The 17,979-nt window shown below is 41.1% G+C and overlaps 1 protein-coding gene across 2 annotated transcripts; it reads right to left on the bottom strand.

The window, feature by feature from the left end:
- Positions 1 to 417: 417 nt before the first annotated feature.
- Positions 418 to 17,977, bottom strand: tmem200a (transmembrane protein 200A). Of its 2 annotated transcripts, none has more exons than XM_005449685.4 (5): positions 17,230 to 17,977; positions 6,431 to 6,568; positions 5,988 to 6,205; positions 5,744 to 5,907; positions 418 to 5,144 (listed from the first exon to the last, which is right to left on the bottom strand). In XM_005449685.4, exons 2-5 carry the CDS (start codon positions 6,559 to 6,561, stop codon positions 4,017 to 4,019), a joined length of 1,641 nt encoding a protein of 546 aa, XP_005449742.1. In that variant the 5' UTR covers positions 6,562 to 6,568; positions 17,230 to 17,977; the 3' UTR covers positions 418 to 4,016. The 2 variants fall into 2 exon arrangements, with proteins under 2 accessions (XP_005449742.1, XP_019201331.1); XM_019345786.2 differs by lacking the exon at positions 17,230 to 17,977 and adding an exon at positions 14,652 to 14,933.
- Between the last annotated feature and the right edge of the window lie 2 nt (positions 17,978 to 17,979).

The following is a 17,979-nucleotide window of genomic DNA, read 5'->3' as shown; positions in this document are numbered from 1 at the left end:
GCGTGCTTTGCTTGATGCACTTTAGAAAAAATATGTTTGCATGCTCTGATGTAAATAGTCCTTGGTCCTTGCGAGGGTGTTGCGCAAGTTTGTGTGTGTTATCCCACAGAGCCACAGACTGATAATTGGTGATGACTCATCCAGACCTTTGTTTGTTATTTTGCATGCAGCGAAGGAGAAAGAGTGAGTGAAAGAAGCAGAGAATGGAAATTAGTGGTATATTTGGACAGCTTACTTAAGTGAGGGGGGTCAGATGGTATGTTGGTGCACAGTGTGTGTGCACATGTGTGTTTGTGTGCTGGCCTAAGAGACGTTTTTGCCTCCCACAATCCATGAAAAAGGCGACAGAAGAGCTATTATGTGTAAATCCATGCATAATTGGAATTGCTTTAAATACATCCAATAGGACAAAACAGATATCAGTAAAAATACAGTTTATTTAGTGAAGCTAAAATTCGACAGTGACCCATAGACTGTGGGGGACCATTAAAGCTCTCTGAAAAGATTTCTGCACTTTTAAAAGGGGTTCCTCTTTAACACTCATACAGCATGTGGCACTGAGTGGGAGGGTACATCATGTTAGATCTCAAAATAAGGTGTGTTACTCATTACACACATTACAAGTTTCCTAAAAAGATTTACACAAGTGTTTAGAAGGATCAGAGGTCACTAACAAACCAAAACCATTGAACAATATGAATGCAAATTCATGTCAACTCAATTAGATATCCAAGAACAGGAATTCCTCAAAACAAACCATCATAGAAATGTGATCAAATTAAAGGAAACAACACTTGAATGAAACAGATCTCTGGTTTTATAAAGACAGCACAAGATAAATAAATATGGGTTCAATTGTTCTAATACTCAGAACTATTTTTTATACAGGTTCAAACATTTATTCAATAATAAATCAGATACAGAAAGAGTCAAATTTGATCTGTTATCCTAATTAGAGATTTTTAGATATAGACAAACATTAACTTATTTTTGATTGTTGATCAGAAATAACTAATGGTTGTTATAAATATACCTTCTGTTTTGACTGAAAAAATACTGGGGCTGAGGCACCAGATGAACCAGGATTTTCTCATACACTCAGTTTTATGATAGTACACAGACAGATAACTGTATGACTGAATATACTGAATGATATCCATTACATTAATCTTGTAAAAATAACCTTGAAATGCCTGTCGCAGAGCCATAGACTGAGGTTTTTATTTCTAGTTTAGAGATGGACTGTAACACTGCAGGACATCATGACTTCTTTGTTGTATTTCCCAGGCTACTATCTTTATTTGATTTATATCTCTGTTGCAGAGCCCACTGGCATTCCTTTGTCTTACGGGACCCTTTGTGCAACAGGTGATTTATATGTATAAAACCTTACGTAGCAGTGCTGGTTATATTGTCTCAGTGACGGTAAAACTTCAGAAATGATTTCTTAATATGATATTAAGCAGACTTATGTGATGTATTTTATTAGAATAAACCTTTATTATCCCACGGATGAGAAATTTGGGTGTTAAACAGCTCTTATAACAAGGGGAATATAAAATATATAAAAACATTATTAATCCCTTGAGGGGGACATTTTTTGTAATTAATAAGTGGTCATGAGCAATAGTTCTCTGGACTTAAAGAATGTCTTTTAAAGTTCTTCTTTGGACATTGGCTGCTTTTTATTTTTTAGTCCAGTCCTTGTACCTGACCATTATTTTTTGGTTGTAAGTTAAGCTGCTTAACACAGACCTATGAATAATTTAAGCATAAAAAAGGCACCTAACTCAAGGGAGTAGTCAGTGTTGTTTCCATACGTAACAAACAACTTAGCAAAGAACCAATTTCAAATTGTATCGCTAGCACCCTGTCACAAAAACGCATCATTTGTTCCCATTCCTTTAGTCTATGAGGAATGTCAAAGATATCACAGTTTGACAGGCATAAAATAGTATTTGTGCAGAAGTATTAATAGTATTAGCTAGAAACTCGGCATATCTCAGCATGGTGTGCAGTGTATCCTTAAAGGATTCTTGGAAACTGGACAAGAGGAAGACAAAAGAAGTGGCAGATCTAAAAAAATATTTACAGATGAACAGTATCTGAAAGTCAGATCATTAGCAAACACCTGACACAGGACCTGAGGGATTCACCTGGCCCTTCAGTTGATCCATCTGTTGTTCACTGAAGACTGAAATGATCTCAGTGGAAAGGTGGCTGTCAAGAAGCCATTGTTAATAAAGGGAAATGGGGAGTAAAAAGGCTGAGGTATGCCAAATTATACAAGAACTGGACTAAAAATCAATGGTAACAGGCCTTACGGAGTAGTTAAGACAAATGTAAAATGTGTTGCTTCAAATTGTCATCAGCATGTAGAACAGTGAAAGTCTACAGCCATCTGTACACAATTGAGGGTTTTGGTTTGGGGCTGCATTTCAGCCAGTGGAGTTGGGGATCTCGTCAACACTGATTGATTTAAGAATTCAGAAAAGTATGATCTGATTTAGATCCACCATGCAATGCCTTCGGGAAAGCATCTGATTGGCAACAGCTTAATTTTTCAGCATGACAATGACCCCAAACACACTGCCAGTGCAGTGCGCTTAAAGCATATATGGATGGAAAAATACACAATGAAACACTATCAGTCATGGATTGGCCTCCCCAGAGCCCAGGCATCAACATTATTGAAACAGAGCAGGATCATCTTGACAAAGAGCACAATAAAAGGCAGCCAACATCCAAAGAAGATCTTTGAATGCCCCTAAAGGAGCCTGGAGAACTATTCCTGAACACAACTTAAAGATATAATAACAAAACTTGCCTAAAAGAGTTCAGGCTGTGTGATGAATAATGGTGCTCATACCAAATATTGACTTTCAAGCTCATTAGTACAAATGAGCTTTTTTCATTTATCCAACCTTTTTCATCTTACATATCCCAACAGTCCCGAGGAGTACACTACAAAGGATGTTCAACCCAGTCAGGCTTTCTTTGCTTTAGCTGTCCTAACAAAACAAAATAAGTTTTGTGTTCAGCATAAGTAACCATGGTGATTTATCCAGGTAAAAGTTATGAACCAAAGTTCATGACACAGAATACTCTGACTTTTAGTTTAACATAGCTTGCTAACCCATTAATCTCACGTTGTAGTTCACCCCTCTGGACTGAAAAAACTATTTGGTTAAACCCTTTATGTTCAAATTTCTCAATGATTAGTCCAGGACTATTAGATGACTATTTTAATCATTTATCCAGTATTTTCACTGACGACCAATTTCCCCTATTTATTTATATGGCTAGCAATCTTATTTTTATGTTAAGGTAACAATTCAAATTCTTTTAGCCTACTTTTGTCTTGTTATTTCATTGGATTAATCAGTACTGAAAGCTGGCAATTTAGTAGCATCAGCAAAATAATTGACAACATTTATGAATTTAGCTAGCTACTGTACAGTATTTCAGCTTGTTATCCATCCTGTTTAGCTCATAACATCATTTCTTTGTGCATGCTCTTGGCTAATAGTTCCAACTATTAGCTATACACTTAGCGAGTTATCCACTTTTAATCACTTTTAACCATTTTATCTTTTGTAAACATTTGCTTATCCGAAGTTTTCCCTTCACTGCCTAAAGTTCCTCAGGTCCACTAATTCTTTTATTTAATGGTAACAGCTGAGCTAGTCTTTTCATGTACTCCTTGGCTAACCTACCGCAGATGTACGCTGGATTAGGAATCACTGTCGTAGATCAACTAATGTAACCCTAATGCAGTAGACCCATTGTATCTGACTGACATTGGACCTGAACTCTTTCACTGTGCAAGTTGTTCCATTACTCTACAACCTGCTGCTCATAAAAACAGGCTTTCTTGAAACTGCTTGAGTTTCCTCTCTGCACAGTGTAGCCATTAAACTTGTCAGTTTCCTCCAGCACAAGCTGTACATTCATACTGTGTGGAGGGCAATTTACAGAACAGGACAGAACTGTCATCAACCTCTAGTTCAGTGCGATCAGAAGCGAGTCTCAGAGCTGCCTCTCTTCAGTGTGCTGCTATTAAACTCATCATGCTCAAAGCTCAGGTTATTATGCGACCTGGATATCATTAGCAGCTTCTCGCGCTTACTGTAGTCGCGCCTCGCTGCCACAGACTGTGACACCTCCAAGAGCCGATCTCCTTGTTCTTCTCTGTCCTCCAGCCGCTTGTAGCCTTTGGTGCTGCCCCGACTGCCGCTGTTACTACGGCTGCTGTTGCTGCGGTCGAGTCGGGGCCAGCTGGGGTGTTTCCGCTGCTCCGGGTTCACGCTAAGCATGCTCGGCCTGCGCTCCAAGTCCAGAGATTTGGAATGGCTGTTGAGCATATGCAGAGAGGAGTTGGAGCCAAAGTCACTCTTTGCTGCTCCCGGGGAAAGCCAGCAGCCTGAGGTAGAGGAGGGAGCAGGGGAGAGGGAGGACGAGGATAAGGAGGAGCAGCGGGATGAGGAGGAGGCAGAGTTACTCCTGTGTAGGCCCGGTGGTTTGGAGGCCTTGGCAACAGATGCCACGGGAACCACCAGAGACTCCATGGAGGTCAGAGGCTGCGACCTCTCTCCTTCTCTTCTCTCTCCTCCTCTGTCCTCTTCAGTTATTGCCTCCATCTCCGGCTCATCAATAACACAGTTGTTGAGTTTTATAACAGGGAGCGTAAATGCAGAGATAGAGGAGGAGACAATAGAGCGTGCATGGTGTCCTCCCCTCTCTCCATCTCCATCCACTGACCACTGGTGACGCATGGAGTCCGAATGAACCAGCCCGACCCCGGGGCCACAAAATGGGCGATCCTTATAGAGGGGTGCCAATAGCCCTGCAAAGTTACAATCCATCTTAGCCTGTTCTCTACGTCTGTGATACTCCTCATCCCCTAACAACACCTCCTCCTCTTCTGTAGAACCTCTCCCTCCTCCGGCAATGCTTCCAGCACGAGAGGAGAAGGCTAGGAGAGAGTTGCTGGCTAACCGTGCGGCAGTATCGCAGCCGAAGGCTCGAAAATCTCCGACTTCTCTCGCACAGGTGCTGTTCCGGTGTTGGTGTTGCTTTTGCTCTTTCTGCCTGAGGCGGTGGATATCGATGACTGTGGAGTACATGTCTCTCATATGGATGATCTACAGCAAATGAGAATCGTATTAGCAGCAGTAGCAGCAGCAGCATTTATTTTAGATTACCTGGAAATATTTGAAGCATTTCATTAAAACAAATTATCTCCCTGTAGTTTTAAATTTGTGCACGTTGGCACCGTGTGGCCTTGGGGGACATGTTTCTCACAAGGATTACCAGTAAAGGGAAGGGAGAAGGAGAGGGCTAATTGAATCAAAGGAGAGACGAAGAGAGCATGGAAATGGAGGGAATTTGATCAGAGGGAAAATTGCAGAGCTAAAGGTGGAAGGAGGTTGGGAGAAGTCTGATCTGCATGTTATACAGATGATGAATATGGATGACTGCAGTGTACATGCCCTTCATTTTGTAGAGAGTGGAGGAGGGACAGAAACAAGAATCAGTGACAGGAAAGGAATATTAACTACAAGTTCTGGCTTTTAAATTTAGAAACATTTGATGGAAATATTATTAAAGAACCTACTTTTGAAGCAGATTATGCAAAAACTAAAGTTGCATGACCCACAAAAACCTTCCAACTTCTCTGTTTCCCATACAGTGTTTGAGTTTTTCAACTGTGCGCATCCTGATGCGATGATTTCAACCTTACCTTGGTTTCCCTGTCTCTGTTTTCGTGAAGTATTGCATTAGCACAGATGAAAATAAAAATCCCAATGCCCATGGTGAAGGGCCCAAGCATCTTCATCCTCTCAGAGTGAAGATGCTGTTCTAGGAATCGCATCAGAGCGCTCTCAGTCTCCCTGGAAGGCGTACCTAAAACCACAAAACAACGAGCAGATGAGCCATGAGTGGGACAAACTTTTGCCAGCAGGTTTCTAGTCACCCTTCTTCACCTTGCCCATTGTGGCTCGCATTGGCTGCATCCTTTTCTGTCTTGACTCCAGTTCCTCCTCCAGCGAGCATGGCTTTACTGTGAGGCCAGTAACCTAGCGTCGCCATGCCAATCCCTATGGCCAAGATGATTAGTCCCAGGAGGAGGAAAAACCCAGATGCTGAGTAGAGACGGAGTCTACCTCGCACCACTACGACATCGGTGCGCCTCTTCCTCTTCCTAAATGAGAAAGGATGGAAAGAAAACACAACTGAGTTTTTGGAGGCAACAGTTTAACAGCAATGGGCAACAAATAAAACAAATGTTCAGAGACTGCAGAAGCAATTTCACCAACACACATTAGCTTTTGTAACAATATCCTCTTTCCTCCTGCAGAGGTAGCAATTTAAAAGGCTAATTCATAGTTCTGTCTACTGTGTTAAAATGAATGCACATGACAATCACCTAGGAGCGGCCTCGGGGGCGGCGTGTCCCAGGCCCGGCGATGTCGGTGGTACGGGCCGATGCTGAGAGCGAGCAGAGTCCTGGCGCTTTAGCTTGGCCAAGCCTGTTAGCACACCTGCCGCTGCAGTCATTCTTCACCTGCAGACACAAATTAGGAGTTAATGACTTTTAAATTCTACTGTCTAATCAGCTTCCACATTACTGGTTTACAGCTTGTTGCTAAGAGATTGTTAGGGCCTTGGTGCAAACAATTACAAGATGCTGCTGCTAAAAAAAAGATGTATTTGGCATAGGTACACACAGTATAGTCACAGTGAGGAAAAAACACAACTGTATCAAAACACAGATGCACATGTGTTTCCGCACAGTCACAGTCTCCCAGGTAGTCCTAATATATGATGTGTAAGACACGTAATAGTCAGTAGTACAGCGTCCCCCACAGTCGTGCAGATCACAGCTCTGTTTGTGTCTTTTAAAGCTGATGTGTCACCTCATGCACTTTTTCAAAGATGTTTTATTTATTTTTTTGCTAACGGGGAAAGTGTGTCATGATGAAAGCGTGTTTTAGCATCTTTCCAAGTCCCAGAAATACTCTTTAGAGCCTAGCAGTGATACAGATGTAAGCGCACCAAACAGCACAACAGCCTGCTCTGCTCATGTTTTTTTCCGCTGCTTGTTGTCAGTCTTCGGGACGATCATGGGCACAAGTGTGCAAGTGTGCATGCACATGAAGCTGTACATTCAGGCCTGCAGGATGCTTGTAGGATGTAAAGGAAACAAATCCCCAAAGCGTACTTGGCTTGTGATTTGAGTCTTGGGTAGTGTGTTTCATTCTGATTCACATCCTGTATTTATTGCTTTTGCATGTTTATTGTTTTTCCTACTGTCGTTATTTGCATTTTTTTAAAAGCTGTTATAGATTTTAATAAAATACATCGCCTCAATTCTGTCATAACATTCGAATGAATCATGGTCTCTGGGCTCACCAGCTGCTCATACGTCTATTATTGTTATTAAAGGAAGGGGGCTTAAACAAACACAGGCTTATTTTGAAAGCATTCAATTGGGTCTAAATGCCTGTTAATCTGACCTCGCATGAACATTAGCATTGTCCTGTTGCGCATGAAGAGGATTACACTGACTGAATTTGTTGCTGAGTGACCTTGGTACTGAATTTAAATGCAAATTTCAGATGAAAATATGAAAACAACTCAGCAGTTCAGAGCGAGCTCTGTAAAAATTAGCAGCGAACAACCGCTGGTTTTCTTTTGCACTCCTGCTAATTTTATTTGTGATGTTTATAGGGTTTCCTACCAGACTGCAGCCCCCAAAGGTAATCAGTAAGTCAATCACCCAGTTTATGTGAAGTGTGATCAAAGTTCTGAGGATCATCCTGCCCTCTCAAGCGCCTCCAGACTGCTTTCAGGAACTCCAATCCTCAAACTTGCACAGAGAAAAAAAAGCATCAACTTCTCTTTCAAACTGACCCATGCTTAGTATGGAGGACCACTGCTGCTGCTCATAATTAAGTCTCCCTGCAAGACCCAATGTTTTCACCACTTTTTACTTGAAGAGGACAGAGTGTCCATGCCTGAAGGAAGCACATAAGGTCAAGAGCGGGATCAGGAGCATGCTCGCCTTTCCCACAAGGTTGTGCGATGTGAATTTGTGAAGCTATTAATGTAGAGCTCTGCTGTAACATCCTGACGTTTGAAGAACAACATCCAGAACCTGCGCTACTGTTCTTGCCATAATGTTTCGGCACTTAAAACAGAAAGAAAAAAAAGAACCTGCTTTTTGTTTCTTTGGCCACACAGGTTTGACTCGCCGCTTCTCCACGACAACATAACAAAGTTGGACTCCAATTGAGCGATCTAAAAATAGCAGCTGTGCTGGAAGCATGCGACGGTCCATGAGAATATAATCCCAAACAGGGCTTTTTAAAAATCATACATTTGACTTGTATGTGTTGATAACCTAGCAGTTGCACCAGTACATTTTGAGAGCTGAACTTTTTTCATGTCTTCTGGACCAAGAAGCCCACCTGAGCACAAAAACAGCCATAAAATGATGCATTTTGGCAGCAACTGGACATTCCAATATTTCATTGTCTCCAATATTGAATAAGACTGTAGTTTATTGAGCAGTTTCTACACAGTTTTTCAGTTAACAATTGATGGAAAAATAAACAAAAATGGTTAAATCTGTTTTTCTTTCATTGTTTTGTTTTGTTGTCTTTGAACCTCAGCTGGGTTCTCACATGCTGCATCACATACTTTTTTTTCCTGACCCTTATGTACTCCGTTTACATCGCTGAGTCCTCACTTTGGGTTTTGGACTTTCCCCCAGTTAGCTGCATTTTGGTTTTCTCTTTCTCTGGAACCATTAAACACGAGAAACAACTGCTGTGACACTGCTGAATGATGATCTTAACGTTGTGCAACACAATCATATAAAGCTACACTACACTACCATTATCTTATGGTGTAATGGTTAACACATTTGATTAGCAGGCATATGGCTCTTGGTTCGATTCCAGCTAGACACACACAAATCCCCTTAAGGGATGGTTCAGGAAGCTAGCTGCTGTGGTGACCCTTTGCGGCAAGGGAGCAGTCAAAAGTAGCTTTAGTAATATGAACTTTCATTTCACAAACAAGCTTACCAGCAAATAACTCAAGGTCAAATGTCTAGTGTAAATGTATAAAGCATTGAGCAGATTGTACTAATAGCGGTGCACTTGAAACACTTCTACCCCCAAAGGCAGGGAGTATGCAATCAGTTCCATTTGCCTGTTTGTCAGCAGTCTAGTGTCCACAGTTTTCAAGATATAATTTTCCAATTTTGTGTGACGATAGACCAATAACAGCTCCAGCTGATGTCATCTTATTATAATAAGACAAATGTCATGAAATGTCAGTTTTAGCATGGCCCTCTCTCTCTGCTTTCTGAGTACTATCAGAGTGACATGCTCGCTTATGTATTTATTATTTCATGATCACAGACATACTCAGAAGAATATAAAGAATACTTTAATGACCCATTTCCTGACTTAGAACACATATGATGTAATTCTTTCTGTACTTACTGTTATGTACCATAGCCACATGTTTTGACCATAGTGATGCTTCCTAGATGTAGTCGTGTGTTACAAAGTTATTTGGTTCCCAGGTTTGTACACAGTATGTCAGCCTGCGGGCATGTGTGCATGTCTGTATATATAAAGGATCACACAGATTTAGCATGGGAATGATAACACACCCATGACCTTCCCTTTTCTTTTTTTTCGCTTCCACGTGTCCGTCCTATCTTCCTTTTTCTTCCAAGAAGGCACTATCTGTAAATCTCCCCCTCTCGCTTCCATTCTCACCCGCTGTCTGCGTGCTAATGCATTCTGGTTGTGACCCTGAATAATGTTTGCTTTCCCCTACTTTCATTCTTTCTCCACCCCAGCTTACTTTCTCATCTTATCGTTCTCTTTGTTTGTCTGTCTCTTCCCTCCCACCCTCTGTCCTCTTCGATCTATTTTTAATCTGTATCTAATTTTAATTGAATTTTATTCGGTCACTTTCCTGTTTCGCTCTATCCCTCCCTCCCTCCCTCCCTTCCTTCCTTCCTTCCTTTTCTTCTGCATATCTGAAAGCAATAAAGTCAGATTTAATATTCAAAATCAGACAAAGCTTTTAGTATTCAAAGTAACTGTGAATCACACACAAGACCAGACGTTCTCTCCTCCTACCCTCTTTTCTCCTTCTCACATTTTAATGTATTTTTCATGTCAATCATCTTATTGGTTGAAAAAAAAAACTGCTGTAACAGAGCGCTCTCCACCACAGATGGTGAATCACACAAGGACAAACACAACCAGCCACTTTTCTCAGGTTTTCTGCGCTCCCCCTCACTCTGCCTCTCTCTCTCTCTCTCTCCGATTCTCTCCCCTTCGCTCCTCGGTGTGCGTCAAACAGGAACCCACACAAATGTTTCAAGAGCAACGGGAGAGATTTCCTCGGTTTACCGAAACAGGAGGAAAAAGGATGGACGGCGGCGGCGGCAAAGAAGAAGGGTAGTGAGAGTTGGAGTTAGGAGTAGAAAATAGAGGATAGATGACAAAAGGAATGCAAGAACAGAAAAAGAATGAGGAAGGAGTATATTTATTTACATCAGTTCATGTAAGGTGCAACACTGAGTCATGCTTTCATCACAGAAACAAAAAAAGCAGTTAAAGACTAAAAAAAAAGGGAACAACTGTTCTGGGACAAAGTGGGGGTGATGAGTGATCGAAAGAGGATAAAAAAGCCTGACGAAAACAAGAGGAGGGTAAAAATGCTTTTCCTGACAGCTGTGAAAAGACCACAAAAGAAAACAAGCTGAGTGCATCCATAGTTTCAACAAGACTGGAGTAAAAAAAAACAACAACAACAAAAAAGCAAGTGGAGCAGAAAAGAAGAAGTGCTGTCACACAGATAACACCAGCAGCCTAATGAGAATGCACTCAGGCTCTGACACATAAAGGCTTTCCATGTGCAGTGACCAAAAGAGATGAAAGTTAGCATTCAGTAATCGAGCTCGCCACATGCATTCAGTTCATGTCCTTCTTCTATTTTAAAGACTGACTGTGATCTTGCTGCTTAAACAGTGATGAAACACACAAAACTCATGCTAAAAACCTGCTGCTTCGTTTCAAGTCCGCTGCCTTGCCGGGCAGTTTTCTAAATCGGTCTGAAATGAATAATAAATCAGGCCTCGTGTGATCACCTTAGTAATTGCTAAATTGCTGCAGCAGGTTTATCTTTGCGTCCTCTCGGTAAGGCACGAAAACATATTAAAGCAATTTGCCTCACCCTTTCAGGGAGCGAACTCATTCTCTGTGAAGTTATTTAAGCATTTGGAGACGTTTTAAATAGATGCATCACATCTCTCAGGGCAGAGAGTTCCCTCGGCACATTGTAACACCTCCTCTGCGTGATTGTGTTCTGTATCTGGGCGAGGAGGTGCTTTTTTTGTAGCGTGATAATGCCGATAACAGCTAATCTATAGGTGACGCCACGTGATCTATTGTCCCTATAGCAACTATATGCTGCTGCTAGGTGACACGTTTCCATAGCAACTGCCAGCTGTGTGCACTGGGATGACAGGTGCATCATTAGCATGTGTACTATCAACACAGGGGCATTCCCCATGCATTATTTTAAGCCAGTTTGGACTTGTTGACCTTTAAGTTGTTTCCACCTCTACCTTTGTGTGAAAGAGGTTTGATTGAGAGGGGGAGAGAGGGAAAGGATGCTGGAGAGTTTTAAATCTGAACGGGAGATTAAGACCTATATTTCTTTTTTTTCCACAGCTACCTTCAAGGTTTCAGTTACATCTTGTTTATGCGATTTGTGCTAAGGCTCTACAACCCGGCTTTCTCTAAATCCGCACATTAGAGAGGAAATGATGCAGCGTGGAAAAGGAACAAGAACATGGCAGGTGGGATAGAAGGAGAAACTGAGAAGCTGAAGGGAGAGTAAAGATGTGAGACTGGAAGGAGACGCAGCCAGAGGGAAGAGACAGGGAGTAAGAGACTACAGGAGACACTTTGATCTACATTTAACAAACTCCAGAGACTTTTAATTTTTTGTACTCTGAGCATGCTGAGGAAAGTTTGTTTCAAATGACTCACTGCAGTGAAGTGTGCACTGACATGTCATGGAGAAAGAACTTGAATACGGACACAGATGGAGTACGAAGGAAAGAGGCAAGGAGAGATGTAATGAGAGAGGAATGAACAGGAGGATAAAAATGGAGCTTGCTAGGGAGGGAAAATCTGGCATCCAATGTTGCATGTCTCCTGTTACAATTATAGTGGGTCATTTGTTTTTGTTTATGCCATAAAGTTCTCTGCTGAGGTTAACTGAGGCCATGAAAACTGTATCTGAATTTAAATGCAGAGACAGACAAAGCCCCCCCCCTGCTGCTGAAGTTAAGGTCATCTGCCATAATCGCATGGAGCTGAGAGTCTAACATGGAAACAACACACCAGCACGACTTAATAGCGGGGTTTTATTTTAATTCAGTGAATATAATTATGACTTTTTAATAGTTTTGCAAGTATTCAGAATATTAAAATGTAGTTCACTTAATGCTCTCGAGTCAGGCGTGATGGAAATTAACTTGCAGGAGTTAAGAACAAAAAAAAGTGAACAAAATCAGATCTTTGTGTTCTGTCCTTTTAGCTTAAAAAGCTTAAACAATTATACCATCAAGCTTTTTTTGTAGTTTTTTTAAATTCCCATGTCAAAATAAAGCACTTCAGATTCATTGTACACCTATGCTAATGGTGACAATAATGTAATTCATGAAAGAGTATATAAAGTTCATAGACTGACTTCATTTGATAAGAATGAATTTACTGCTTGCCAATTTATTTGCTTCTCTCGTAGCTCTGCCCATTCATGTTAGATCCTCCTCTACTCTCTAGCAGAGTCAATAGGCTGTTATCATAGACTGTATATAAAGGATGCACATCGACATCGTGACATGACCCATTTGTTTCCATGTTCAAGCTATGATGGTTTATCTGAGTACATTTGGATGAGAGGGTGAAATTCCCTTATCAGAAATCACTTGAAAGATGGGTTGCATCAACGATCTTTACAGGTGCAACAAAAAGACACAGATATCAGTCGATTAGCGCTAAGCAACAGATTAATAAAACACAATAAACGTCTTGGACTGGATGAAGATGGGTATAAACTTAGCAAAGAAGTAAGGAAATGTTGTGTTTGGTTGATGTAACAATGTTGTAACAATGTTTCTTGTTGATAAATCTTACACTGTTTGTAAATGCATTAGCAGAGTTGAGTATGGGGGTTGCACCCATGAAAAATTTGCCAAATCTTCTGTGCCAAAGCCAAACAGATTATTCTGCTATTAACTCTTGTTTGGTGCCATTTATTTGACAGGATGATTGAAGTCTGAAGAAACACGACATATTAGCAGTTTACACAATTTATGAATTTAACAAACAGGTGCCTCGGGAGGTGGAAGAACGATATACAGCTATAACAAAATTTCCACTTGAGGTTGGCTCCACAGACTCTCAGTGTCCAAAATTACAGATCTACAAAGCACATTTACAGCCGGGTGCAAAATATGAATTCCCTCCTCATAACTCATAACAACTCTGACTGAGGGGAAGTTTTGTTTTTGTCATCTGGATAACTGACATAGGTTCATGGCTGCCTTGACTGATAGGTGTCCCAGCACGGGCTCTGGAGCCAGTTAGTTTCTGCTAGGCTTCGTCCACTACTGCCAGTCATTAAACTGCACCTCTTCAGTGTGTGTGTGTGTGTGTGTGTGTGTGTGCGTGCGCATGCTCTTTATGCCTGTTGGAGCATTTTTAATGGATTGTCTGTCAAACATTATGGCTTGCTGTGCAGTACAGACCATCCCAGAAATTTGCACACTTCACTTGGTGGGTGGAATTTTGCACTAAATAGCTGATATGTGTGTTTCTGTGTGTTGCACTCGTATATTTTCTGAATGGTGTTTACTAATCAAGCTGCCTAGTATAAATGTCACCTTCACATTCATATAAGATAATATTTGGCTCCAAAAACTAACACGTTGGCAGTCAAAATACTGACTGACTATAATTGTAAAAGCTTGCATTGTGTCTGAAGGCCGCCAAATGGCGATAGCTGTGTTTGCAAAAAAGATTTCTGGTTCTATTTAAGTGGGAGAATGTCTTATGTTTATGGGCTCAATCATACATTTTGGGTCATTTTGAATAAAAAATTACATCAATTTTATAAATCTTGATGATACCATGTTTCAAAAAAACAGAATTATCTGTGCTATGAAACCACCCATTCATTGGCTACCGAACTGGCAATCACAAGTCATATTGGCTAAATAAGCATGTGGCTTCACAGTCAGACCTGCCCCCTTCATCACATCCTATTGTTTGCAACCATGATAGCGACAAAACCAAAACACTCATGTCGAGGTTTCAAAATGTGGCTTCAGAAACTCATTTTGTGGGTGATGTCACAGTAACTACCATCTTTTATGCTAGCTATGGGAGGACTACAGAGTAGTATTTTATAGAACACTGTACAAGTGTAATATGGACTAGCTAGTGTGATTTCTTACAGATGACTTCTCTGCTTCACCAGGCATTTAGCGACTGTGAAAGTGAAGACACATGGATTATGCATGCTGTGCCCTGCATACACACCAGGAGCAAATCTCTTTCATGCAGCCAGATGTTTCAGTAATCCACTTTGTTCACTCCTGACATGTTCTCCAGTTGCCTTTCCAGAAAGTTCAGAGGTCACACTCAGCTCCAGAGACACACCCCACAGCTGCTCGATCAGCTGCTGATCTAAAAAAAAAAATTGTGCTGGTGTACGTCCTACAGAATATTTGTTTTTGTCTGCTGCTTTTCACCTACCTTGAAAGGCTCATGCTGTCCAACTCAGAACCTGCTACATGGCACTTTGGCCAATTAGTAGGTGTAAGTAACAAGAGCAGTGACAAGGACATGAACCCTGACAAGATCAGCATTATGTGAGAAAAGGAAAAAAACTGCCTAGTGACATGATCATTTTTTTAACCACTTCAGCGTCAGCTCACATACTCTGCTTGTTGTAGCATTTCTACAACAATTGGATATAGTGCAGAAAAATACAGCGCAAGTTGTAGATGAGAATACGTTATGCAGTAATTGGCAACACTTACGCTTCTCATCAACATGAATATAACATTGTACTGCTGAAAATTTAAAGTGAACAAGCCTGGTTGGGAGTCACCAAGCTCCAAAAGGTAGTAAAAAATTAAATGATGTAAGTTTCCTAGCCTAACAAGTACAACAGAGCACACTGGAGTGTGATCTGTGTGGGTTAAGTCAGTCTGTGCACGCAGAGGTCTAATCAGCTAGAGGTGACTTTGTGCAGACCCTGTTGAATCGTATTAACCTTATCGCGTCTGGCGCTGCTGCTTTCCAATGTAAAGGACCGCTGTGATTTATGTCTGTTTCATTGGCACTCTTAAGAGAACAGATAAGACTATCAGAAGTAAAAGAAGAAGAGAAAAAAAGAGGAAAACATAGAAACGAGTGTTTGTGTAGTGCCATACTCCTACAGACTCATGGTCAGGGGGTGAGTCATCTGTCTGGAGAATATGTCCCTTTATGTTTTCCCACTGACCTTTTGGCAGTGCATTTTCTGAAGCGAGTGCTGGAGTGTCAAATCATCCACCCCCTTCACCATCTTGTTTTTTTTTCCCTCATTATTTTGATGATACATGCTCCTTTTATTTTTTTTATCTTTTTTTGCACATATCCTTCACGCTGAATCAGTGTCATTGCCTCCTGTGATGAATTCTCTACTTAATTGAATTAAGTTTTGCATTGAATCATCGGATGCTTATGCCAGGCGTAAGAGCATGCGTGTTTGTGTGTTTATGAACTGGAGTGAGCCCCCTGTTGATTCCATTAAAATGACTCATTCTGTCTTCCTCACAGCTCTGAGTGTCAGTCAGTCACCCACACTCATCCTGGGACGCGAGCTGGCCCCAGCAGCCCTGCAGCAGTGGTGGACAAACTGGACTCCAGGGGCATCAAACATGAAATACTGTACATTAGTTGTGATGTTGCTTTCCTTAGTTTGATTAATAACATTTTTTTTCCAACCCCAAACCAGAATTTGTTCTTCTCCACACACACAAAAAAGATCTTATAATTTCATCAGGGAGGTCTTTGGAGTGAGAAACTGAAGGAACTGCTAACCTACCAAAGGGGGTATTTAAACAGGATTATCCAGTTAGCATGATATCTGTGACGAAGGATTAACCAACACATCACTCGACTTCCTAATTATTCCCAAATTAAACCCAGATCCAGTTCTCTGCAAAGTGTTTGGCAGCTAAATTTGTCTTATTATGAGCCATTTGGCTGAGTGTGTTACCCTAGTTCTTCAAACGGCCCTCAAGGTGAGGCTGACTCTTAATTCAACATCATTTCATTCACACTGCACAATAAAACCAGTGACGGCGCACCTCCTGTTAAAGTGCTCCACATTCTTCTTCTTTTGAATCTTTAGAAATGTGCCCACGAAAAGGCAATCATCACATTTCTCTGTGTTCACCTCAAAGTCGAGTTTAACGTGCGTATAGATGAGACGACTCTGTAAAATCATAACTAGAAGCCAGTCGTGGTCCGTATTCCACCTACTCAAGTGTGATGTGGAAACAAGAAGCCTCTGGTGCACATGCACTGTGCAGCACTGAGTTAGTTTATTGCATAAATATTTGTAAAGACATAAAAAAAAGTCATATATTATTGTTACATCTTTGTGTGCTCCTAATATTGCTTGAAGGTGTCTGACTATAGGCTCACTAAAATTGTTTGACCTTTAATGATCTTTAATCCATCTTTGGAGGTTTACATGCATGCCATCACGTTTTCTTGGCTACCAGTTGGCCAATGATAATCAAGAGACAGCAGGCTGGCCTAAACAAAGGATCATCTCAGCCTTGGCACAGTAAAATGATCAGAGGATTCCCTCCAAGATAAAACAGCAAATAAACAAACCACACAAAGATTAGCACAGCTCACAAAAATGATAATAGTAAGATGTCACGTATCCCCACTCATCAGTCTTTCAAGTGGCTTGTGGCTGATGTTAAACCTTTTTATTCTTCAAATATTAACACTAAGCGTTGTAAAATATGCATGTAAATAAAAGGGAGACTGTAAAACTGTCAGCTTGAATACATCTCCACTTGAAGAGTTTAAACCACAACTAAGCTCTTACCTTTTTTCAAAAGCCGAGTTTTCACCGTCAGTGTGCCATTAGGCATGCAAAGGGATTAGGCTATAACCTAGGGACAGTAAAAAGCCATCTTCCACTTTGAAGGCTACTTCCAGTGAGATGCCATGCTGGAGAAAATGAAGATGACAGGAGACGGTTCCACTCCCAAGCGGCAGTAGTATTTGCTGACATCCAAGCTCCTTATTAACGGAGACGACGATGGTCGTTAGGCTTCTGTGGTTCGCCAAGTGAGACTGAAATATTTCAAAGTGCCAGTTCTGATGACTTTATCCTGCGCGAGGCACGTTTTACGCCATATGGAGAGTACGCGCGCTCGAGACAAGGAGGGTGGCGAAGCACGCTAATTACGACTGAAGGAAAATCCTTTCTGCCTATTTAAAGTCCTAAACGAAGTGGTTGTAATTCCCCAGCGGAGAACTCTGTTTTATTTGTGAGAAAAGACAGCAAAGGAAGCTGATATGATACCCTTCCTTCGACTGGCTCGATGTAATGCGTAAAACTCCCGGTATCCTTGGTTTCGAAAAACGAACTTCAATTTGCGAAAAGAGGGAGAAGGAAAAATATTTTTTTTTAAAAAAACAACAAAAAACAACAAAAAACGTCTGAGAAGGAAGGAGTTTCATGTAAAGAAAATTCGGAATTCGAAATTCGAAAAAAAAGTGTAGAGCGCGTTTTATTCCGCTGACTCGCAGAGAGAAGGGGCAGCTCCAACCATTTCTTCAAAAAGCGCTA

The sequence above is a fragment of the Oreochromis niloticus genome, linkage group LG15 (assembly GCF_001858045.2).
Source record: "Oreochromis niloticus isolate F11D_XX linkage group LG15, O_niloticus_UMD_NMBU, whole genome shotgun sequence".
Classification (NCBI taxonomy): domain Eukaryota; kingdom Metazoa; phylum Chordata; class Actinopteri; order Cichliformes; family Cichlidae; genus Oreochromis; species Oreochromis niloticus.
Note: the sequence above shows the minus strand (reverse complement) of the source record. Positions and strands in the feature narration are given on the sequence as shown.